The sequence below is a fragment of the Seriola dumerili genome, unplaced genomic scaffold (assembly GCF_002260705.1).
Source record: "Seriola dumerili isolate Sdu_G_001 unplaced genomic scaffold, Sdu_1.0 BDQW01000138.1, whole genome shotgun sequence".
Lineage (NCBI taxonomy): Eukaryota > Metazoa > Chordata > Actinopteri > Carangiformes > Carangidae > Seriola > Seriola dumerili.
This window is the reverse complement of record NW_019174393.1, coordinates 16,632,003-16,656,646: the sequence shown is the minus strand read 5'-3', so window position 1 is coordinate 16,656,646 and position 24,644 is coordinate 16,632,003. Positions and strand designations below refer to the sequence as shown.

The 24,644-nt window shown below is 44.7% G+C and overlaps 1 protein-coding gene across 1 annotated transcript in view; it reads left to right on the top strand.

The window, feature by feature from the left end:
* The window catches only part of nav3 (neuron navigator 3), a 205,652-nt gene that overhangs the window by 118,219 nt on the left and 62,789 nt on the right, over window positions 1-24,644 (top strand). The window contains exons 8-11 of the mRNA XM_022749315.1: window positions 570-1,577; window positions 1,614-1,728; window positions 6,118-6,233; window positions 16,591-16,699. Coding sequence (XP_022605036.1) covers window positions 570-1,577; window positions 1,614-1,728; window positions 6,118-6,233; window positions 16,591-16,699 — 1,348 coding nt within the window. The remainder of the gene's footprint in view (window positions 1-569; window positions 1,578-1,613; window positions 1,729-6,117; window positions 6,234-16,590; window positions 16,700-24,644) is intronic.

Below are 24,644 nucleotides of genomic sequence, written 5' to 3'. Positions count from 1 at the left end.
GTGTATTAATAACAGTGAAATCTTTCCTTTGAACCCAGCCTGATGTTGATATCCTGCCAACTGGGAATAAGCACTCAACTTCACACAACACACAGAGATCCTCTGAAAGTTTCCCACTTTTTGACTTGACTTTAGAGCGTAATGCGTGTAAAACCATAGAAGAAGTCGGCCGAGTATTCAGCTGTGACTTCTGGAAATGAGGTGTCTCATGTCTAATAAATCCAGGAAGATTCTGAGAGGTTGCTCCAAACTTTTTGGTTTGCTTGGAAAATCCATACCTGTGTCAAAGTCACTACAGTGAATACGACTACTGTGTAAAAATGTTCCAAATTTAGATATACTTTATCTTGCATGAATGAATAACAGAATCAAAATGAATTGCAGTAATTGCAGGACACTTAAGAATCACCTGTAATTAATGTTTCCAATGTCCATAGGTTGTTTATGGATAGGTAATAATCTAAAATACACAAAATATTCCAGAAAAACACAAAGAATCTGTGAATTGGAAGAATGATCGTATTAGAAGTTTTCTCTCATCTAATTTCTGTTTGTGTGTTCTGGTTCAGAAGCGGTGAGGGGCATCCCAGTACCCGGTGGGATGAACGGGAGCGGTATGGGAGGGACAGTTCCCACCAGCCTCAGTGGGCAGCAGCTGGCCTCTGCCATCCCCTCACCTACCGCCGGCAAGTCCTGGCGCAGCAAGTCCATGAACCTCAAGCACAGCGCCACCTCGTCCATGCTGGCAAGCCCGACGCACTCGCCCTCCACCACCCCTTCACCCCAGGCCCCGGAAGGACTTCAAACACACGGCAGCGATGGATCAAAAGTTGGGTCGGCTGTCGGCGGTGCACCCCAGAGGTCCATGCTGGAGAAGTTCCGCCTGATTAACCCCAGATCGGCTTCGCGAGCGTCACCGTCTGTGGCCGAGATGGCTCTGCAGGAGGAGGATGACCTGTCAGAGTATGGTGACGATGGATTGACGCCCACAAGCTCAGTGTGCAGCAGTGGCAGTAGCAGTGCTACGGCTAAGCAAATACCTGCCAAGACCTCCGCTTCGTCCCTCGCTGCATCTACCAAGACCTCCTCTTCGTCCCCCTCCTTTTCAAAAGCTTCTGCCAACGGCAGCAGGTCAATGGCCTCGTCCAAAGACAAGGAGGACAAAAGCAAGTCTGGGAAATCTTCTAAGGATAGCTCTCCACCCAAAGAAGAGCGTGAGTCATTTGCGGACTCCACCAAGAAGAACTCCAAAATTGCCAGTCTCATCCCCAAGGGAGGAAAGCCGTCATCTGGGAAGAAAGATGGAGGCACCTCCTCTGCTTCCACTGGCATCCCTAAGCCAGGACTTAAGGCTCCCTCAACATCAACAGCAAAGCCTCAGAATCAGTCCCAGACCCAAAGTCAGGCCGCCTTAAACAGCAGTGGCAACATGCGGGGAGGAGAGGGAGAGAGAGGCAAGCTGACAAAAGGAGGGCAGCAGGGCGGGAGTTTCTACATACAGCGCTCCATTGCTGGCCCAGAGGGAAAACGGACCAGCATGACCTCTTCCACCAGCACCTCAGCCCTGTCTGGGTCCAGTGGGATGCTGGGAGGAGGAGGAGGAGGAGGAGGAGGAGGAAGTGGAGGTGGAGGTGGAGGAGCGCTGGGAGGGAACGGAGTAGTTCAGCTTCCTCAGCAGCAGCAGCACAACCATCCCAATACTGCCACTGTGGCCCCCTTCATGTACAGGTGAGATGTATGTGTGTGTGTTGCACAACCATCCATTTACTTCCATCCCCCACCCACACACTCAATTTCCCCCTAAGAGGTCATATATGTGACCCTTTTTCTCAAAGTCATACCTGCACACCTTCACACACATCATTACAGTCACTCATACACAGCCCATGAAATTCTGGAGTTCTCCCAGTGATCAGCTGGCACTCCCCGCTGTGCATCTTGCTCTTGCCTCCACATCTCTTCACAGTCATTACAGAACAAATTAACATCCACAGCCTGACGCTTGCCAAAGCCTATTATTTAACTGTCTGGGTTTCATCTTTGATGTGAGGATCCAGACATCGGCGGCGTTCAGGAAGCCATCCCTCCGCTCTTCATTCAACCAGTGTTGTTTTGATGCATGCAGCTGCTGCATGCTTCCCTGACGTTTACAGCCATCAGAGGTGCAGTAAGTGGGTAAATCTGCCCAGCAGGGCCGATTTTCTCTTACGACAGCAGAGGTAATCCAGGAGAGAGAAAAAAAAAAAACGGAGGAACCGCCAAAGTCTCCGGGATGCCTTTGTGCTGGGAGAGAAAGAGAGTTAGGAATCCCATTAAACAAGGCTTAATCCTTCACCCCTTCTCTCCCTCTCTCCACTGCCTCCTCCGTTGTGCACAGTCAGCTCTGCCACACTCAGCAGCGCCTCTTCCCAGAGTTAGCGCTACTTTAATCCCACACGTTTAGCAAGTTAAAGCGGCTGCGGGTATGTTTCCTGGGCAGATGGGGAGTGATAGCCAGTTATGAAGAAGGGAACCAAAATTGAAAAAACACAGAAAGCCCACACAGTGAGGAAAAAGTAAACACTGAGTGTAGGAAGAAGTGGATCCACTAAAGTAAAACATTCCTTTCCAAATGTTCCTTAGATTGATTAACAAGAAAATACATTAGCTGTTTAGAGACCAGCAATTTTTTGGAAAACTAATTTACCAACGTTACATTCGGCGAGACAAACTGGAAGTTTTTCGATCACTTCAGTACAGGTTGTGGACATTAGAAACAAAATATTAACATCATTAATGATTATGGATACACACTCAGAAGTTTCTCAGTTGATTGCATGATTGGGATGTTAGCAACCCTGTCTCCTTGAAGTTATCTTCATATACTACTAAACTGCTTTCACAGTTATATTGTAGTGGCATCATAATCACTTTATTTTTATTTATTTATTTATTTATTTTATGAAAGAAGTGCTACATTTTCTAACAGCAGTGGGATCTGCAGGAGGTTGTTGGGGTGGATGGAGGGCGTACAAAGCACACAGGGCCGTTTATTCCCCCTGCCATTTTATTCTGAGGATTGTAGGCTACATCATATCAATTAACAGGAGAAGGTAAGACAGCAGACATCACTGAAGATGTAATAAACATCACAATCCTCTACACTGAAGTTACAACAATAATACACTGTGACGAACAAGTTCATCTGTTGATCCAAGACACACCGGGAGAGAGAGAGAGAGAGAGAGAGAGAGAGAGAGAGAGAGAGAGAGAGAGAGAGAGGGGCTAGTGCGAACTGCTAAGCTAAAGTAACTAGCAGATCTGAATAGCATGTGAACAACTATGAACTAGAGAAAGTCGCTAAAAGAAGTGGAGGGCTATTAGAGCTTGAGTCCAGTCAGGCACTTTGCAGCCTGTGCATACAACTGATAAATACTAATATACACTCAATTGTCAGTTTATTAGGAGCATCTGTCTAAAACCGATGTAGTCTGATACAACTGTCCTGCAATAAATCCTCCATGAAGGTTATAATGTTCAGTTTGTAATGAAATTGTTTTAGACAGTTGTTGATTCAACTGTTTAATCATTATGGGGGATGTCGTGGACATAATAATAGAAACACCTGGACGCCACGGCAAGAGTCCTTTGTGTAGCAGTAGTTTTGTGTTGGCACGTTCCAAATATCGGTTTTCAGTCTCCTTGATTACTAATAATCGTTATCGGCCCTGGAAGAACCATATCAAGAACCATATCAGTCGATCCAACTTAAATTTGAAATGTAGCCATCTCAAATGCTGGTGTGATCAGGCCTTTAGATAGTCATCACCACATATTAATGCATTGCTCGACACACTGAACCAAAGATGGTATGTAACCACCGGTTGTGTTTCCAGCTTGTGTTTCTCTTTGAGGTGCCTTACGAGGTTTGAGGTTTCCTTACGTGTCGAGATATTTCCCTGTGAGCATATTTATGTAGCTTCCGTCTTTATCCGCCTCTTTTCTCGCTATAAATGCTCCCCCTCAGCAGCAGGCCTCTCCCGCAGCCGTCAGCATACTGACAGGAATCGTAAAGGCCTCCTGCTGTGCTGCCATTTATCATCGTTTTTTCGGCCCAATTAGGCGTCTTTGTCTTGTTCGGTTTCTCTTTCTCTTACGCCCACTTTAAGCTGTTGTCTCTGCCAAGCTTAACAGACCAGTGTGCTTGTAGGCCTTTGCTGCAGTAAGGGTGCAGGATTGATTTCAAACCCCACACACACACACACACACACACACGGACTGTACCCTCTGTGTCCTCCTCTGCCCCTTGTAACCTAAGCTGACCCAACCAGGTTAGAAAGAGAATCCAGAATAATAAAAATACTGTAGTGATACATACTGTGTATCCTGGGTTAAATACGTTACTCAGAGCTATTAGGTTTTTCTTCGTTTCCCACAAATCACCTGTCGATCAAACAGTGTGGGTGGTACCGTGGCGCCCATCTCCTTAGATTATCTGTTAATGAAACAGCAAATGGAAATGCTTTCACAAAATTGCCACAGTATGAATCACTGTTCATTATGCAACCAGCAGCTGCAGAGCAGAAAGATTAAAAACAGTTACCGGTCCCTTCAAAAGCAGCAGGATCAATTTATAGCAAATATTAACTTGTTATTGCAGCAGTCAGATTTTCCCCACATATCTGTGTTCTTATTTTGGGTCCAAACTGTGATATGCAGCAATGGCTGTGAATATCTCTGTCTCTGTCTCTGTGAATCCTCTGAGGTGAGTGTAGCTCGCAGGAAGGGAAAAAAAAAGAAAAGCTTTTTCACATGAGCTAAAGTCACAGACTGATGCTGCTGTCGCAATTGGAGGCCAATTTTTATCTGCAGCTCTGCAGGTGGTGGCGGCGGTCCCTGGTGTGTGTGTGCACGCGCGCGTGTGTGTGTGTGTACACGTGTGTGTATGTGTATGTTGTCAATGGGAGGGCACGTATTTGTGTCTGTGTTTTTGTTTGCAAGTTTTCCTGTGTGTTTCAGGATTTCCGTGTGCTTGCAGTTAGTGCATGCTTTTCTTCGTGTGTGTGTGTGTGTGTGTGTGTGTGTGTTCCTATGTGAGTGTGCACCTCATTGTGTTTGTAGTGTTTATCTGTCTCTGTGTTTAACCGTGTGTTTGTCTGTTTTTAACTGTTTGTACATGCATGGTTTTGTGTGTGTGTGGGCCTGTGTGATCTCCTGAAGTGTACTGGACTCTATCCTTGTTTCTTCAGATGAGCAAACAAACAGTGCAGCGTGATGCAGCTCAAACTTGAGGGGGAGAGGCTGATGCACACAAAACACATGTTTCATGCTCACTCCTGCACACATACTCAAAAGCACTCAGAGAAAACACCTCATCCGAGACCACTCCCTCCTCTCTTCAGAGGGCTCCATCTGTTGAATATGTTCCCCGACACCAAAAACTGACTCAGAAATTTCAACTCTGTTCTTGCTTAACATTTCAGACACACAGAGTAAAAGCAGAGGAGGAATGATTCTGGCTGTTGGTCTAAATCCGACACTAGAATCTATTAACTAGAATATTTTAACCCTTAATCCCATCACATGCATCTACCTGACTCACTATCAGTACTGTACCATTTTATCCACTGCACAGACCATAATATCTTTATGTGATACTAAATGTTTAATGATTTTAATGATTTAGATACCACACTAAACTTAAACCAAATGGGGCTAATTTAAAGTTGATGAAAATCAAGTGTTTAACCTTGTTAACATCCATATGGTGTTTTTTTAATATAATACAAGAAACATGATGAGAGAAATAATCAGTCAACACCATGACTGAGTGTTTCCGCCTTGACCTGCAGGGAACCAATGATAAAAACAGATTCAGACAATCATCAAAAAGCTGAACTTTGTAAAATTGATTATTCTTATAAAAATAATTGTCTGCGGATTGCCATGCATTTTAAATCTGTGAAATCCAACATACAAGCAGATGCTTATGTTACATCACTGTGTTGCATTGTTTGACGATGAATGAATGCATGCAGCTGGAGCAGCTTTCACCGGCTTCAATAAAAGCTCTACCGGCTGTAGTACCAGCTATTTCAGCCTGTCTATATAACCGCTGTGTGTTCTTTGTGCCTTCAGGACATTCTCAGAAAATGACTGCAGCATGGTGGCCCCAGCCGACCCCTGCCTCAGCCCCACCAAGGGAGAGCTGGTCTACAGCAAGACAGCCAAACAGTGCCTGGAGGAGATATCAGGTACATTAGATGAACACACATGCTGTGTGTTCTGCATAGATAATCTTTCTCCGTGTGGGTGACCGAGTATGCACATGCATCTGTGCATTAACATTTGTCTCTTGTAATATTGGTCCTCCAGGAATTTAACCTTCATCTGCTTTGCAGTATCAGTCTTTATTTAATGTTGACTTTACTGCTGCTGCTGCTGCTGCAATGCTGCTTTAAATGTGAGAGGAATTCAATGAAATTTTCCCTCTTCAGGAAGTGGAAAACACTCAGACTGTTGTTACACTGTATGCTATGTTATGCTATTGTAAAGTGGATTAGCTGCTCTTTGTAATATTAGAGAAAGAGCAGGCTGCAGGGTCTGCTATGGTGTCAGTGGAGGATAGTTAAAGCGTAGCTGCAGGACTAGAGAGTTTTTGAAGGCTACTGTTGTGCAGCTGTGGTGTGAGTGTGTTTCCAGTTGGTGTATATGTGCTGATGTGAGTGTATTTGTGTTTACTGGGGGATCCCTGCCCTGCGCTGGTTTCATGTAGCGAAGGATAAAGGTCAGTGCTGACAGCCGGACACAGGGAGCATCTGTGGCTCTTTGTTTACATGTCTGCGGGCTGCCATCATCATCTCTTACAATCCCCCTTTTTGTGCGTTCTATATACATTCATAATCCTATTCCGATATTACTCTCATATAACACCTACACAACGGAAAAGAGCTGGTTGAATTTAAACCTTATGTTTGTGAAGAGGGAAGACTGCAAATGTCTTCATTGTCCTTTAATTACAGTCAGTGGACATCTGTGCAGCTGGTCAGGAGTTTCTACCCACGAACTTAAAGGATGAGAGGTTAAACCAGGCAACACAGCATCAAAACACAAACCGCTGGCACACACAAATCCTATTGTTTGTCGGATTCTGCCAGCTGCAGATTGAAGACTTCGGTGTCACAGTTCACAGTGCATCTTATTTTACAGGACTGATCCTTGTGTTGAGTCACATCTGTGGTAAATGTGATTGTTTGTTTAACATTGCTAATTATTTTGCTCGTGATTTAGTAACTGAGGATCCCTCCAAAGTTTGGAAAATTATTCAGATTTTACATTTTAGGCTTCAAATAGTGGATATCCTAATTTGGAAAGAAAGTTTCCCTCCTTCTTTTCTCTCAGTAACAGAAATAATTGAGGTCAATCAAACAAACAGCCCAACTCAATGAAGCATGAGACGTCTAGATCAAAGTGAAGCCAGAAAGACTCAAAGACTCCGTGTGCACAAACAACAGCGCGTGATTACAGGTTTTGGGGGATGTCAGGTCATCAGTGACATTCCAGACGTTTTGCTCTGGTCGTGGCTTTTCCCGAGCCCGTCATTTTGAAGGATAAAATTAGACTGCACTGCCGACCATTCCCTTTGTTTGGGGTCCATCTCAAACACTTGCTTTTTTGTTGTCACACGTTTTCATGGTCATTTCACATCCTTCGTTTTTTTTTTTTTTTTCTCTCTCTCTCTCTCCGTAGAGGGGCAGAAATGAGGAAAGTAACGCATGATTAAAGTGCGCTCGTTTTACGTTGAAGGGCTGTGAACCGGTGATAATAGTGAAAATACCCAGACATCAAAGCAGCATGTTTATAAATTCTGATTTTGTGCAAGTATTTTTAAAGAAGTTGTAGTAATCGTCTGTATTTTTATCTTACTATTTGTTCATTTTGACTGATAATAGCAAAAGAAAAATTGGGATGCTGCAGAATTCTACGTAGATAAGTCAATCCGGCAACTGCTTCCAGAGTCTTTCAGCTATTGGTAACCAAGATTTAAAAATGTGTGGAGGAGAGCCGTGACTAATAGCGACAGGGCTAATAACGCCTGCACTGATTGATGGGAATATGTCGGCTGCGGTGTCATTGTTGATCCACGATAAGCCACGGGCTCGCTGTTTTCACTTCTCAAGATAGCATTTAATTAAGTCGGGCGGCCGGCGTGATGCAGCAGAGGCTGCAAGCTCACAGGTACTGTCCAAACAACTCACTGTCACTCTGTGAGGGAGAGACACTGAGAGAGAGAGAGAGAGAGAGAGAGAGAGAGAGAGAGGGTGAGGGATAGTGTAAGGGAGGAAAGATAAGAGGAGGGAACTGCACAGAAAGTGAGAGAATGAGAGGGATTAAGAGAAAGAGAGGGTGATAAACACAGAGAAGGAGGGCTGAGAGAGAGAGGGAGGGAGAGAGAGTACTGCAGGCTGCATGCTGGAGTGAACAGGCAGACGGAGAGCTACATGAGCCCGTTTGCCGGCTTCACCACCCGTTCATTTTCCGCTGCGAGGAGAGAGGGACCGTCAGAGAGTCAGAGGGGAGGCAGGAGGAATGTGGCAGAGAGGTGGTAATTAAAGGAGAGACAGAAGGTGGAGGGAGAGAGATAAGAGTGAACGAAAAGAGACTGTCGTTTAATAAGGCAAGCGATAAAGAGAGTGTGAGCGCAGTCGGGAGAGAGAATGAGAGAGTGTTGGTGAGGAAACGGGAGATGTAGCGGCTCGTTCATCCACGCCCCTGACTGTGGTGAAAGCTAGAGAAAAGGAGCCAAGAAGACAGAGAGACAGCATGAGAACTGGAGAAGGAGTGGAAGGAATAAGTGTTTGTGTGTGGCTCAGTGTCTGACCATGAGTATGGGCTGCCTCAAGGATGGATCTGGATTCTACCTACATGCCTGAGAGGGAGGGTTTCTCTCTGCTCTTCGCCCTGCGCTCGCTCTCCCTCCAACCCTCTGAAGCCTGGACCTCAGTCAGGAGGCGTGGGACGTGGGGACACATCTCTCTGCCTCCTCCGTCCTCCGGTTCCTCCGTCCCTCCATCTGCTCCCTCCGTGACAGCGCAGCCAAGATGTGAAGCGGCGAGCCAGGCACAGGTAGATCCCCTCGCGAGCGTAGTTTCAGCCAGCGAGCCACCGGAGGTACAGAGGTAAGCTGAAATAAAAAAAAAAAAAAAAAGGGAGGGGAGCGGTGAGCAGAGATGAAGAGAGGAGCGGAGTTCTCGGTGTATCAGGGAGGCAGCCCAGCTCGACGGCCTCCCCAGCCTCTCCCTGACAACCTCAACCTGCGGATCAAGCAGCGCTCACTCACTAACCTGACCCTGCTCAGCGATGGCGAGCAGCAAGTTTACTCCTTTGAACTCGATGAGCCGCAGTCTCGTGTTTCCCAACCTCAGAACTCTTCATCGTACTCACCTTCCACGCAGCGGGCAGGAGGCAGCCTGCAGGGAAGCCCTAGGAAGGAGGCTGTCACCAGGGGCGGAGGTGCACGGGGCATCAGAGCTCGATCCCTGTCGCTCTCCCTCACTAAGGTGCTTTCTCAGTCAGAGCATTCCCTCATCCCGGTCCCTTGGCGGAGCACGGCCGCAGGCGGGCGCCCACAGCGGGCGTCGTACAGCGGCCATCCACGGACCGAGCTGCATCGGAAGTCCAGGGAGGAGGCGGGAACGGACGAGGAGGGCAGCAGCGGGCGTTCGGACGAGGAGCCTGCAACGGGCAGGGGCGGCGGGAAGCGGGGAGACAGGGAGAATGACGGGGGTTATTGGGCAGAAGAAGAGGTTTCAGGGGGGGGTCCCCGTGAGGGAACGGCTCAGCTGGATAAGGAGGTGATCCTCACCATGCTGGGTGACCTGGAGCAGGTGCTGCACACAAAACCTCGCCCACGTAAGTCCATTTAGTCTCAGCCGACTCCAGGAAATGAGCATGAATGTGGAATGTGTTTCATACTGTCGACTGAAACCATTTGGGGGATTATATTACTCCAACATTAAAGAAGTGTGACAACGGCACAAATTGGAAACGTTGTACAGGAAGTAAAAGAACTCATGTTCATGTTAAGTGACTAAGTTATGGTTAAAAAAAAAAAAAAAAAAAAAAAGCAAACTCAAGCAGAATATGAGAATGTCGTAGCAGGAAATGCCTTCAATAAGCTGGTTATTTTCTTAATCCGCATGATGGGGAAGCCTATTCCTCAGAGCACACTATTAGCATTTTAAGAGCCTATTTAAGAAAACTGCAAGACCTGGGCTGGGCTGTGCGAGCACACACAACCTCCCTCATGCAATTCCTCCACACACACACACACACACACTGTTGTAAACCCATCCTCACTCACGAGCGGTTTTTTTAAAAACTCATGTACACAGACGAATAAAACCATCTCTCTTGCACACACACATCATGTTTGTCACTCGCAGCGCTCACTCTCACGGTGTGCTAATGAGGCGCTCTGCTCTGTGTGCAGCCTTGTGCAACCCACAGGTACGGCTACGTGCTATACCTCGACAGTAGCTTTAATAACGTCTAGCTTGGGAGAGCTCGCCACGGAGCGTGTTTGATGTAAAATTTCCCAGTGTACGATGCGCTTTGTGCCCGTGGAATGAGCACCCATGCACAAACCTGGCTTTGATGTCAGAGGAAGGGGGAACGTGGGAGGGGTGGGGGTGGGGGGGGTTCGGTTGATAAGACCATTTTTTGCGTAGTTGTGACAGCAGAGGCGATTACTGTGACTCCACAGATAAAGCAAAGTGAAATGCACAGCGCGGCGGGGTGAGCTCAGGCAATGAGCAGATTATTGCTGATTTCCTTTAAGCAGGTTGAAGCATGATGCAGCACAAAAGAGAAATATCATGAGATGTAGACGATAAGAGAGAATCAACACCCTCATCCAACTTTTAATACTTGCACCTCCCGCACAGCCTGTGAATCACACAGCCAACGTGATCAATAGCTTATTATTACACCCTTCATTGTGTGTGTGTGTGTGTGTGTGTGTGTGTGTGCACAAGCCAAGACAATCTAGACCATGTGTGTGCAAACAGGTGATTTTTTTTCTTCTTGTCCCTAACATGCAGTCCAGACCACAAGTGTTTGCACTGGGCTTAAAATGAATTTAACTAATGGATACTCCATTGAAGGTCCAACTCTCAGCGATAATTCGAGTGGGTTTATGTCGATATTGAAAGAACTGCGTGGGAGATAAGGCCCTTTTAACACATAGTGCCCAGATTGCAGGGTTCAGAAGTAATTGTACATTTGACTGCTGAATGTTTCTTGGGCAGCTGTGTGTTGGCTCAGTGTTAGCTCAGGTACAGAGGAGCTCGCACAGGGCTCAGGGTTCATTGAGGGTTGAGAGCTGCCATTTAGATTGAGGCGGGGTTGAGTGGAGTAAAGAAGCGGCCATGCAAATATGAAGAAGAATACAACGAGGCTAGAAAAAAGAGAGATATCAGAGATAGTTGGTTTTTGCCAAAATGAGCAGTTGGGTACTTTTTAAAAAAGCAGACCGAGGAGAACCAGCCCTGTGGGTGACCAGAAAATCATTTATATGGTGAAGAAAAACCACTTTATGATAGCACAGTAAGTGCAGGATGCTCTCAAGGATGCATACATGGTTCCTGGGGGATCAAGGGATCAAGAGATGACTTCAGGACCCCTGGTAAAACTCAAAACCAGAAAGACCAGGCTGTAATTGATGAAAACATACAATTAAACCATTAGAGTTCTGGAACAAATGGACAAATAAAACCCAAAATCAATCTGTATCGAAATGATAGAAAGAAGAAATCTCATGATCCAAAGCCACCACCTCATCTGTCAAACATGGTGCTGGTTCTGTTGTGGCTCGGGTGCCTAGGGCTCCAATTAAAGCGGCATTTATTGATGATTTCACTGCTGACGGAAGCAACAGGATGAATGCAGAGGTCTGTGGGAGTGATCTGTACTCAGATTCAGCCAAATGCAGCAAAAATCATTCACTTTACCTATCAAATAAAGGCGTGAAAACTGCCCAAAAAATAACTTAAAACTCTCTGGATGAAGAGGTGGAATATCCTCGACTGGCCGAGTCAGTCACCTGATCTCAGTGATGTGTGTGTTTATGAAGAAGCGTGTGTGTGATATTTATCCAGATAGTCAAGAAGCCATTTCCATCTTTAAAGAACTCTTTAACCCTTTCATCAGAGTATCCAGTTGATGCTGTGGCAGTTTGTGCTTTCAGCCTCTGGGAGTATTTGTCACTCGTATGTATTAACAAGCTTTCAATGTGCTTCAGTGGCTGTTAGGAAACACATTCAGCAACAGAGCCATGAAATCGAATGTGGATACATCTATTTTATTGTGTGCGTATTGGTGTGTATGTGATAGTTGCCACAGTGACTGACAGCCGGAGCTTCATTAAGGCTGATCTGCGACAAAATGCTATAACAAGGGTACAGCTAGCGTACAACTCTGTCTAGTTGTGTTTTACTCTGTGTGCATATTTGGGTTGGCATGCATTTGTATGCATTTGTGTGTATTATAATTAGATGAGTGGGATGGCACCCTAATAGTATTCAGCTGGAGCAAGGGGAGCATCAGTACCAGCTAACATGCATTATTGAAAGAGAGGGGGAGAGAGAGCGAACTGGCACCAAAGCACCCGCTGGTACAGTGTGTGTGTGTGTGTGTGTGTGTGTGTGTGTGTGTGTGTGTGTGTGTGTGTGTGTGTGTGTGTGTGTGTGTGTGTGTGTATAAATGTGTCAGTCCCGAACTGCAGTCATTTGCATTATGTTGTGTCAACTCTATCTCAAGCAGCATTTGTTCTGCGGCTTTTATGTGTGTGGTTTTGTGTGTGTATGCGTGTGCATGTGTTTTAATGGATGTGTGAGCAAATATTAGTTTGGAAACCATCATTGTGAGGACAGTTTAAGATAGACAACTTCAAAGGGCTGTTTGAGGGTTAGGACCAAACAGCAACCTGCAGGGCTGAAAAATGAAGCTAATATGAAAGTGCTAAGAGCTGCAGTTCCTCTAATGACCACTTGAGGCTGGCCCCATAGACTCCCATGTTAAACTGTCCAACTTTTCATGAATTTGCCCCAGGGGATAAAGTGTATTTATCTACATATCTATCTTATAATAAATATGTTTACTGCCTGGTTTCTATAGATAATTTCCTACTTCATGGCAACTGTACTCACCTGTTTAAATTTTATTAAGCCTTATTAAAGTTCTGCATAATTGAGGGCGTGGCCTTTGAGTGACGATGGGTCAACATATTTTTGCCACAAACCAGCATGCACCGAAGACTCCTCCTCTTTGCCCATTTCTGGATTAGCCTGAAGTAATAGGCGGAGTCAGACACTGCCAAGATGGTGACAGCAGAGCAGCTCACTCTGAGCTTCAAAACCGCTCTTCAGAAACCTGTGGGTGACGTCACAGAGGCTACGTCCATCTGTATTTACAGTCTATGGTTCAGACTTGGCTTTAGGATGAGGGTAAGGCATTTAGTTTTGATGGTTGAGGTGGTTAGGGAATGCAGTATGTCATAGAGTGTCCTCACAACTATTGAAAGACCAACGTGTGTGTGTGTGTGTGTGTGTGTGTGTGTGTGTGTGTGTGTGTGTATACCTTTGCGTCTTCTGTGCCCTTTTCAAACCCCCCACCCACCCCCACTGGCCTGCTTTCAGTTTGGCTGCTTCACAGCCTGACTGGGCCAAGAGCCGAACAGCAGCTTGAATCTGAATAAATGCTGTGACTCTTCACCTTTAGTGTTAGATACAGAAGTAGAAACAGCAGCTATACATGTGTATAAGCTCCCTCTACATTAGGGACTTAGCTGCTTGCACAGCTGATTCCCATTTAATCCTCAAAACCGTGCTGAGCTGGTAAATTGCTTATAGGTATTGTGTTTTGGAATGAATGTTAGATTGCTAATTCAAAACGGCTCCAATGTATATGTGTGTGCACATATGTGTGTGTGTAATGTGTTGTTCCGCCTGTGGGGTGCAGTTCTGTTGCCTCCAGTTCAGCTCGGACTATTCTACAGTGCAGGTGAGACCTCTGCACTGCAGTGGATGGCTCACACACACGCCTCAGACTGCTTCATGATGGGGACTCCGGGGCCAGATCTCCTCATGTCACTTTATAATGGGATTGTAATTGGATCTTTCTGGAAGGGGCCTCGGTGAGGAGAGGAGAGGAGAGGAGCAGGGAAGAGTCAGAATCAGAAAGAAAGGAAGAAGAGGAATAGCAGAAGAAGATGAAGTACAATAACAGTGATGCTTTGAGTTTGTGGTGCAAGAGATCCAGCTCTCATTAAATTCATGAGCTGGATGTCCCTTTCGTAAGGAGCTGCAAGAAGAACCGTCTACAGTGCATCATTCTAGGCTTCAAAGGAGAGTTTTCTTCTCTTGTGATTGTTTCACATGAGCTCTGTCCTGACAGTAGGAAAGTTCAGGGCCACAAAAGCTTCTGAGAACACAGTTTTGTCACCACGATTGCACGTCTGCCTTTTCCGAGTGTGTGCAACCTCATCGATTTCTAATTAGTGCCCTCATGTGATCTGGGGTCAGAGGCTAAGATCATGTGGCACCACCTCAGCCTCACGCAACCTTCAGTCTGCATGCTCTGCAGAGACAAAACATGACCTCAATTATACCAGCATGCTCTTTACCCTGCGAGGTCATTGCACGGTGCCGCACAGTATAATTGAGGTCGAGTCTTGACTTCATTTTGAAAGTTTTTTTTTTTTACCAATACTGTATTGTTCAGGTTGTTGTTCAGTCTTTAGACAAATGGACTGTGACGATTTTAAACCGTGCTGAACCCTGTAATTGGTGTCAGAGTAAAGACCTAAGAGTCTCATCCATTCGGTAAATGTTTCTGCTTCCATGTTGACGCCTTTTCACGGCTTATTCATTGGAGTATAAAAGTGTTTTCAAAAGTCTAAGAGACGCAGACCTTTTTTCACTTGAACTAGCTGTAGTGAATGATAACGAGGTTCAGATGTCCCTGTGCTTTTTAATTCATTGATTAAACTCGTATTTAACGAGGTGTTAAAGCAATAAAATCACAGCATGTAAAACATTTAAAATTACAAACCACGGTTTATTATAAACAGGTAAATGACAACCTTGTCCATTCCAACCAGAAGCAGCGATTCCCTTTCAGGAGACTTGAATAAATTCAATGTCACTGTCATTTATTGTACCTGGGAAACCGAGTGACTCCAACAACGTGCTTTGTCACGCAGCATACAGGAACGGAGGAAGGCTGGTGTCAGTGTGCAAGATCAGCTACATACTGGCAGTGTCATGGTAGTCTGTTGAAACTGGATCATTTTTTTTTTCAGCGGTGCAGGAAGTGTAGAATGTGGAGCCCCGTTCTGCAAACTGTGGGTTTCTGTTCAAATGAAATGTAGTCAGTGCATTTTTGTTAGAAATGCCCCAAGGTCAACTCTGAAACTGATTTTTACAAATATATAGTCATCCAGGGAAACAGGCTTAGCTTCCACACCGTCCTGCTTCTTATTCATGCATAAAACACCTGAACCATTTTCTCCTCCTGGCTCTGAGTCACTGGGGGCCTTTTCAGACCTCCAACCTACGACTGCTCCCGTCTGCCCCCATTTGCCCCAGTCACTGTAATCACCGTAGCTACGTCTGCTCAGAATATTGAAGTGACAGAGCCCAGCTTCTCAGGCTCATCTTCGCTTCACGCTGCTTTGTCCGGCTCATTCACCTTCACAGTGGAGACGTTTTTATTCTGAAAGCACCTTCAAACTATTAACCAGTGTGACTGGCATCCATTCTATCTCGTGCCACTTGTTAATTACCCATTCTGCGGTTTCCGCCCGCAGATATGGGCTAGCTTGACGAGCTAACAGAGAGGCTTAATTGGAGCAGACAAGCAGATACTTTGGTGTGTGCCCACAGCTCACAGTTCTGAAATGTTGCCCAGCCTGTGCATATTAGCAGCTCTCCTTCAGAATAGGCCTGATGCCTCAGTGAAGCGAGCGCTTCATGTGTTTAAACGGGACACAGAGAAGAACAGAAAACATATGAGGTGCTCTCGTAGCTGCTGCAGGGCGGGGATGACGGCGGTGGACTGAGGAGGCAGCGGTTTCCGACGCGCCTGACAGAGAAGCACAGGCTCTCTGACAGAGTTTGCTTTTGCAGGCACAACTGCGTTCTGAGCGGACTGACGGAGCGCGTGGTGCCACGGCACGACATTTCTGCACCGGCCTGAAGGAAAAAATGTCAATACTGTGTAAAATAATGTAGCCACTTTTTAGAGTAAAAGAAGTGCATGTGGTGCAGCCTGACAAGCTGATTTATTGTACGGCTTCCAAATGGTCTGAATGGGGTTTAGGGACGTGCGCCCATGCTGGCTGTCATTGTGATGGGTCACCATTCTGTTTCCCCCCGATGAGACGTTCAGTGACACCCGGTGAAATACTGCATGTCAGATGTCCGCATCACTTCTTTTTGTGTGTTTGTGCATGTGCAGCCTCTGTGGGTGCGGGGGAGGGCTTGGTGTCTGTGTGTTTTTTACGTGTAGCTCCAAACATCTCAGTGAATCATATGAAATATGTGTCTCCAGGAGAAGACCCTGAGACGAGACGCATGCGGACGGTGAAGAACATCGCTGACCTGCGGCAGAACCTGGAAGAAACCATGTCCAGTCTGCGGGGGACACAGATCAGCCACAGGTAGGCACACAAATGGTACTGCCCTTTACTCACTCATAATGACTCTCGGTTGTGGTTATTTCCCATTCATATATTCAAATCACATATCTCAGAGAGCCCTGGATTTGATCCACCAACCCTCCAGTCATAACCTCACAGCACTGTCAGTGCTGCAGCTTTAGCACATGCAAATTGAGTAGCGTATAGATTTACTCCTACATAGCTTAGAAGCACAGGTTCCTTGTTCTTACAGTCAGTCTGTTGTAATCTGCCTCCACAGTACTACTTTATGTATGGAGTCAGGATAACGAGCCTCCAGTCAAAACACATTTTAAAACCATTTTTAAAACTGCACAGCCTGATTTTAAGCTGTTGTATTTTAACTGAGATAACAGTCAACCTGGAAATGAGTTGCATTTTACCACTTCCTGTTCCCTCGTCCCGAAGTCTATGGATTTTTTGAATGGGTTTTTGGTTAGATGACTGAAATAAGATCTGTGGTTAAAACAAGCTCAAGACATTTTCATGTTTTATTCTACGACATAAAATACATCAGTAAATACTCCAGCCCTGATTTATTTAAGCTTTTGTAAAAAAAAAAAAAAAATGTAGATTCATGTGGCTAAATGAGACTACAGAGTTTGTCGGGGACGTTAAACTTCATCACAGCGAACATGAAAACTGATCCACTCACCAGTCCTCCTTTACAGCCTTGTTGTGTTTGTGTTTGTGCTCTTACAAACTGTTACTAACTTTGTAAGAAGAAAGGCTTAAGTAGAAGAGGTCAGAGCTAAATCAATTACAAGTTGAAGTGTAGTGGTGGTGATTGTATTTAGGCTTCAACAAGCATAAAGAGGTGTTCATCTGTGAAGATTATCCTGCTGAACAAAACGTACAAGTATCATTAACTGTTGTCTGTCACAGACTTTATTTTCAATAATAATCTAAAAGCCAGTGTAAAAATCCCATTGGCTTTTTGTGGAGGGAACCAGGGTGACACCAACTTCAGGATAGCTCTACAAAAATACATCATCCCTGCCACACTCTGTTTGGACACCCACAGATTAAGCCGTTAAAGCACACTGACAGTTTTGACTGACCTGAGACATTAAACATCTGTAGTTCATTTTCCTCTGTCAGAAGAATATTAGGAAGGTTGGATTTTGTTTGGATCACACCGTTCATTTAAAACACATAAGGAACATACAGTAAATGAAAGTCAGTGAAACACACACGTGAAGCTCTCGCCAGCTGTGTAATTAATGATGATGTATTCAGTGTAACCTGAAAACTTCAGCACAGCAAGCCACAAACACAGCTTTGTCATATTATCACCTACTAAAACTGACAGGGCTGATGCAACAACTTAAACACATCCAGCAGACATGGAGAAACATTAGCATTCATTTGGAAAACTAAGTCCTATATTTATTTTCCTTTTACCTCTGTGTTGGTTGTTAACCAGTTGCTAATTTCGACTGTCTGCTTTTTGGAGCTGGGCACATAGTGGAAACAGCTGTTTGCTGCATCTGGAAACAACACTGATGATGTTGAGTGAACCAAAACAGTAAAGTTGCAGATCGCGAAATTGCAGAGTCAACAGCAACAAGCAAACATGGATAATGGCTGAGTAAAGAGAATTTAGGAACATAGAGGATAAAGTGTTTTTACTTGCATGAATGAGAGAGCAAGTATAATGTTATCAAGAGCTGCAGTCTGCACAGGTCTGCTCTGAAAGGGTGTTTTCACACTGACGTAATGTGTGCCGAGTCTGAGGCTGAGACATGTTCAACTTCAGAAACGCGTCACAGCCACAACAAAAGACCCACACGTGTAGAAGAAGACCCACACATGTCACGACTGAACCACTGAAAATAACCAAAAAAAAAAAACACACACACTTCCTTTGTGATCACAGTCGGCACCAATTGTCCAAGACGCTCTCCTTGTGCATCCGTCGTCCTTGGCAAATAAATGCGGCTCTGATTTTGAAATCTCTCACTCACCCCACACAGTTTATCACGCTGATCCAACGGGGAGATATGTCTGTGAGTATTAATGATGTTCCCTCTATTACCACGCCGCCTTCTCCTCCACGTTTCCCGGATTTAATTAAAAACAGGCATCACCTTCCTCACCAGCTGGCGCACATGTGATGACATTCAGGAGTTGATGGACAACCGGCGCCTTAAAAGGCTGTCCCATCTGTGAGCCATGGGCAACGCAGACCATCTAACAACAGACAGTGTAGAGACTGCGGCTCAGGCGAAGACGAAATGATAACCACTGGTTTATGTCAGCTCCCCCCGGGCAACGCTCCCCTGCTCGTCTCTCTCCTTCTCCCTCAGTCTATTATTTTGTGTGTTTTGCCCCATGTGCTGAGGAAGATGGTGGCCAGGCTGCCGACAGCCATGACAGATGGCAGTCTCTCTGTGTGTGTGTGTGTGTGTGTGTGTGTGTGTGTGTGTTTGTTTTCTATTTCTTTTTTTTCCTCGGAGGGATCTGAGCTAGACACGATCAATTCAGCGGTATTGCCTTACCGCATTTAATCCGACGGGGCCCACGGGGTTGGGGTTTGAGGGTGTTTGATTGGTCCGTAGACACAATTTTCATTCACATGCATCAGACGCACAAGAATGAAATATGTGTAAAATGCATCATACCTCCACATAAGCATCATGTACAAGCGTCTGTGTGTGTGATTTGGAGCAGTAAGCACTGGTCTAAGATCTGCAGCAGCCCCGGTGGGATTGTGTATGGGCCACTACACAGTTTTCAACCATGACATTTAATGCAAAAAAGAGGTAAGCTCCCGAGTGTGTGCCCGTGTCGGTGTCTATTCTGAATGTGACGATAGCTTCCGAGTATTCATGCCACTTCTGTCCGTGACAAAAGCCCGACCAGACCGTCCTAATCTGTCCCCTGGAATAAGAAATGGCTGTAATCACCATGAAGCTTTGAAGCACCTTAAGTAATTAATCACTGTTCCGCTCGAGCAGACATGACTGTCATATTCATCACTCTGTCTCTGTCTCTGCTCCCTGTGTGGGCTTCTGCCTTTGTACCTGTGTGTACCCTGCGGCCCCGATAAGTGGCCGTTCAGACGTCAGATGGCGCCAGTCAAAACGTAAAAATACAGTTGCTGAGTCGTAGCAATTGATTTTGCTTTTGTCACAGAAACAAATAAAACAATTAGGAGTCATTATGTCAGCAGCTGAGGCTGTACACACCGGTGCCTGTGGAAGAGTTTACCTCCAAAGTGCACGACCGCTCGGTGAACCAGTGAACTCGTGAAGGCGTCGCCAATGACTTCATCCTGATCATGATCCTGCTCTCATTTTCAAATGTCACTCTAAGCAGGATCACATTCTGTCAGGGTTATATGAGTTATAACTTGAAGTTGTACTTATTTATGATGTTGTCAGAGCTGTTAAAACAGAGCGTCATGGTGTAACATTTTCAGTGAGATGTTGGACATTTTTTTTTATATCTGGATCTCGATTATTTTTTCAAAGTCAAATGACCAGTTCCAACATGCATATGGGATTGCCATTTTATGCATTTTTTTTTTTGCACCTGCTGACATGGAATACATTCAGAGATGTTTTTTTTTTTCCCCCATGTGTCAGTGCAGTAAGAAAAATGATCCGTCTGTCCATAAAGCAGGTAACTACAGTTAGTTTCTACAGTAGTGCAGCTTTTTACATCTCTGCTCACAGTAGATGCACAGAGTTTTAAATATATTACCCCAGTATCCCCAGTATCTGTTTTTTCCACCATTAGTTTTCCATCAGTAAATGTACGTGTCTCTGCTCCTCTCTCTCTCCCAGCTTGAAACTGACAGAGAGTGCAAGCAGTCCCCAGTGGAGTGCACCCTGCCTGGAAGCTGATGGCAGCTAATGTTACCTAAAATTATCGACCCAGTTGAAAAAGCCCTTCTTCAGACAGTGTGTGCGGTAAAGCTACAGTTTCAGAGGCCCTGCCATCATCCCCCTTTCTCATTGAACCGACCTTGCCACTTTGATGCCTCAGCCATAATTGCAGCTCATTTCACATCCACAGCATTCCTCGGAGACCCAGACATGTTTGGGTCCTCCACAGACAATCTGTATCGATCAGAAAAACACATTTAATTTCCCTCTCGTGGATTTTTTTTTTTTTTTTTTTTTTTCTATCCCGACCATGAAAAATGATATTGATTCGCTCCCGGAGTGAAAAAGAAACAGGTCCACGTGTGAAGAAATGCTGTGATCTTAAAGGACCAACGTGGCACAGCAAACAGAGGAGGGAAATCTCTGCTCCTGGCTCCCCGTCTGCTTGGGCCTGGGGGATCCCAGTCTAGTCCCATGGGGATTCAGCAACCGCCCGGTGACATTTTGAACACAATAGCTCCACTCGGTTGGATTTGTTTATTTTGTGTTTACATTTGGATCACAGAGAGAACAGGGCCGGCTAAATTATTCATTGCTTTGGAATTGAGGAGATAGCCCTTGGTCCTGCTCAAGTGCATGTACAGCATTCTGAGGCAGGCAACTCTTCTCTTTTCTTTTTTTTCTTTTCATTCCTAAATGTGGCTGACGCTTCAATACAAAGCGATTTACAGTGATTGCATGAGTATAGTAAAAGTCCTACACAACCAAAATGTCCAGTTCTTAACAGTAATGATGGGTCAGAGCCAGAGACACTTTTCAATCCCTGACAATGTGAGAGCAGTCAGAGCGGGTGGAGAAGTGGCATGATTCAGCTGCAGGAAGGTAATATGAGGCACTTCTTGACAAGATGAGTTTTCAGTCTATGATGGGAGATGGAAAGTGACTGAGCTGTTCTTGTGTGTGAAACATGGTTGTGTTTGGGGGGGGGGGGGCTCTTCTCAGGGTCCAGATTGAAGATCAGTGCTGTGATGGCAGTGAGCGATTTCTCTGAATATCTCTCAAACTACTCGGGTTTTACCCTCTGCCAGTAGCAATGTCAGCCTCAATCCTACTGTACATACACAAGCATGTGTACAGAATGTATACACAGATACACACACAGAGACATGTGCACACAGAACAAGGAAGCAGCTCTCCATGGAAATGTTAGATACATGCCAGCGTCTTCATCCTCAAAGGCCAGAGAGCAATGACTGTGTAATCCACCAAGTGTTTGTTTGTTTGAGTTACAAAGTGGAAGTGGATATAAGTTCTACAATGAGGCTGGAAAACATTCGTGTTGTGAAATACCCAGTGACGACCTGTAAGCCACCTCTTAATGACTTACATGATAACATACATCCACTTCTGTCTGTGGAGTTTTTAAGTGTTTTTTTTTAATCTGTGTTTGATTCTAATGTAGCTTCAGTTTTTAACATAAATCCAGGTGATAAAATCAGACCGCTAGCTACAGCTGCTAACTCAAGGCTAGTTGAATAGATACAATAGCCCAATAACAAAATGATAAACTGCATGACATGCCAAATCAATGAATAGGTCCACATTAAATACATTGAGTAAACTTTTTGTAGTTTCAAAGATGCTGTCCAAGATGCAAGGTTTATGTTAATGATGATTCCACGTGTCATATATTAACCAACACAAATAGAATATAATCTTTAATGAAGGACAGTTAATACAGTGCATTACATGATGCAGTTTATACTTTTGCTTACAATCCCAAAAGTAGCAAAAGTACTTTTTATGAATGTGTCATGCAACACTGTTCCTGTCAGTAATGACACAAACTGTTCATTGAAATATCAATGTAATGCTTACTGCAGAGTAAACTATTGAGTGTGGGGCTGAACAATTAATCGAAATATTATCAAAATCACAACATGGCCAAGTGCAATATACGAAGCGCAGAGGNTAACCAACACAAATAGAATATAATCTTTAATGAAGGACAGAAGAGACTGCAATTTTTCAACAAAGGTAAAATGTGTGACAACAGACCATAAATGAAGCGTTGTGGTGCCATAGAGATGCACCCGGCCTACAAATCATGCTCTCCAGACGTAGGGGAACATGCTTGTTTGGTACAAGCCCCAACAAAAATCACATCGTCATAATCATCATTTTTATATTTTATCTTTTAAGTGAAGATGAAATGCAAAGAAGACCATTCCAACTGAAACACATATCACAATCACAACATTTGCCAAAATAATGGCAATATGATGCAATATGAGCAGCAATAGCTTAGTCTGAAGATGAGTTTATGTGTGGACAGCAAATATCATCTTATGAAATAAAACTGAGAACTGACTTGAAACTATTATTTTTATTTCTATTAGAACAAAAAAATTGTTACTTCAAAAGTAGACTGCAGGTTTACAGCATTTTCATTTGACATACAACCTAAGCTCTTGTTATCACTTTTAACTGACTCTGCTCCTACTTTTTCTGCAGTAGAGACTCAGATCTATGGTTACTGACAGGATCAATAACAAAACTTAAAGGTGCTATCTGTAAGTTCTCTCTGCTAGTGAACGTGGTTCCTTGCCAGGATCGGAGTCACATTTTAACAAGATTGTTGAACTAACCTCCACAAGAAGAAGTGCATGTTAAACTGTTAAACCCTCAGACCTCATTAGCAGCTGCAGGAGAAAGTTCCAGTGTATTTTTATCTAGCACTGCTCAGCAATAAACAATTCCCTGCTGTCAACATGGATTCAGATCCCTCTCCTGCTGAGCTCTCGGCTAAACACTAAACAGTCTCCCTCTGTTAGGATTTATTCTGGTTTTGGTTCGGCTTCATACCAGATAGTCTAGTGAAGCAGGGCTCCTCAAAGCCCAGCAGGGTTTATGGGAAATGTGGTCTTCATTTTGAGAAACAGTAATATTCGTGTCTGTTCCTACTGTTTGTGGTAGGTGTATGGAATACCTCAGTACCTTTCCTCTACTTGCTGCTCAGCCATATTCTTGGTTTCCATGCTTATTTATCTGGACACCTACACACACACACACACACGCACAGTCTCTCTCAGTTTATCTGTCTCTCTCCTTTTTTTTTCTCTCTGCTGCCTGGAGATAAAGATAAGCTGATTTAGCAAGCTACATTGTGTCTGAATGGTTAAATGATTTTGATTTCTATACTGTAGCAAATTGATTTCTGCATTTCCATATTCGGCTGCGATCGCTCGTCAGATAAGCAGTTGTTTTTTTTTCATTTGGCGCCTCTGCACTCTAACATGGCTTTATTGTGTGTGTGTGTGTGTGTGTGTGTGTGTGTGTGTGTGTGTGTGTGTGTGTGTGTGTGTTGATCTCAGGAGGTGTTGATAGAGATGTGTTGTGAATATGGCTGGCATCGCTGCCCCCTCTCATGTCAGCACTTAGGGCTGCAGTGTTCTGCCCTCTCTTTCTCTCTCTCTCACACACACACACACACGCATACAAGCCTGCTCTCTCACACCTTTCTCACTGCTATCTGTGAGACATTGCTTTAAGATGTCATTGCTTTTGTCATCTAATGGAGGAGGGTTGGTGTACAGCGGCAGGCGTGTCTCATCCCAAATATCCAGCTCCTCCATTTCACCTGCATCATCTGCTCCCGTCACTTTCTCCTTTAGTTTTAGTCTTTATTAAAACCAAACAATTCAAAGTAAAATAATAAGTGTATTTACAGCTTAGTGTGTTAGCACATGAGCATCATATGCTTTAATTGTGAAAATCACATGCAACACGGAATCCACAATTGTGTTAGCATCCGCACCAGCGGGCACATCTGAAGCCCTAATCCTATTTACACATTTCCTATATGTGTTAGTCCGGTTTCCATGGCAATATATTAGTATATATTATGCAACACGTCATTATTTTGTTTACACAGGGATATTTGTGACTAGAAAGCACATTAGAAGCTTATACTAATGGACAAAAGCCAGAGCAGCTGTCTGGTTTTATATCTGTCTCTCGTCATGTGAATGCAGTGCACTCTTCTTCCCAGCAGAGAGAGCTCAAGCTGGGTACCACCACTGCCACGCTCTGCT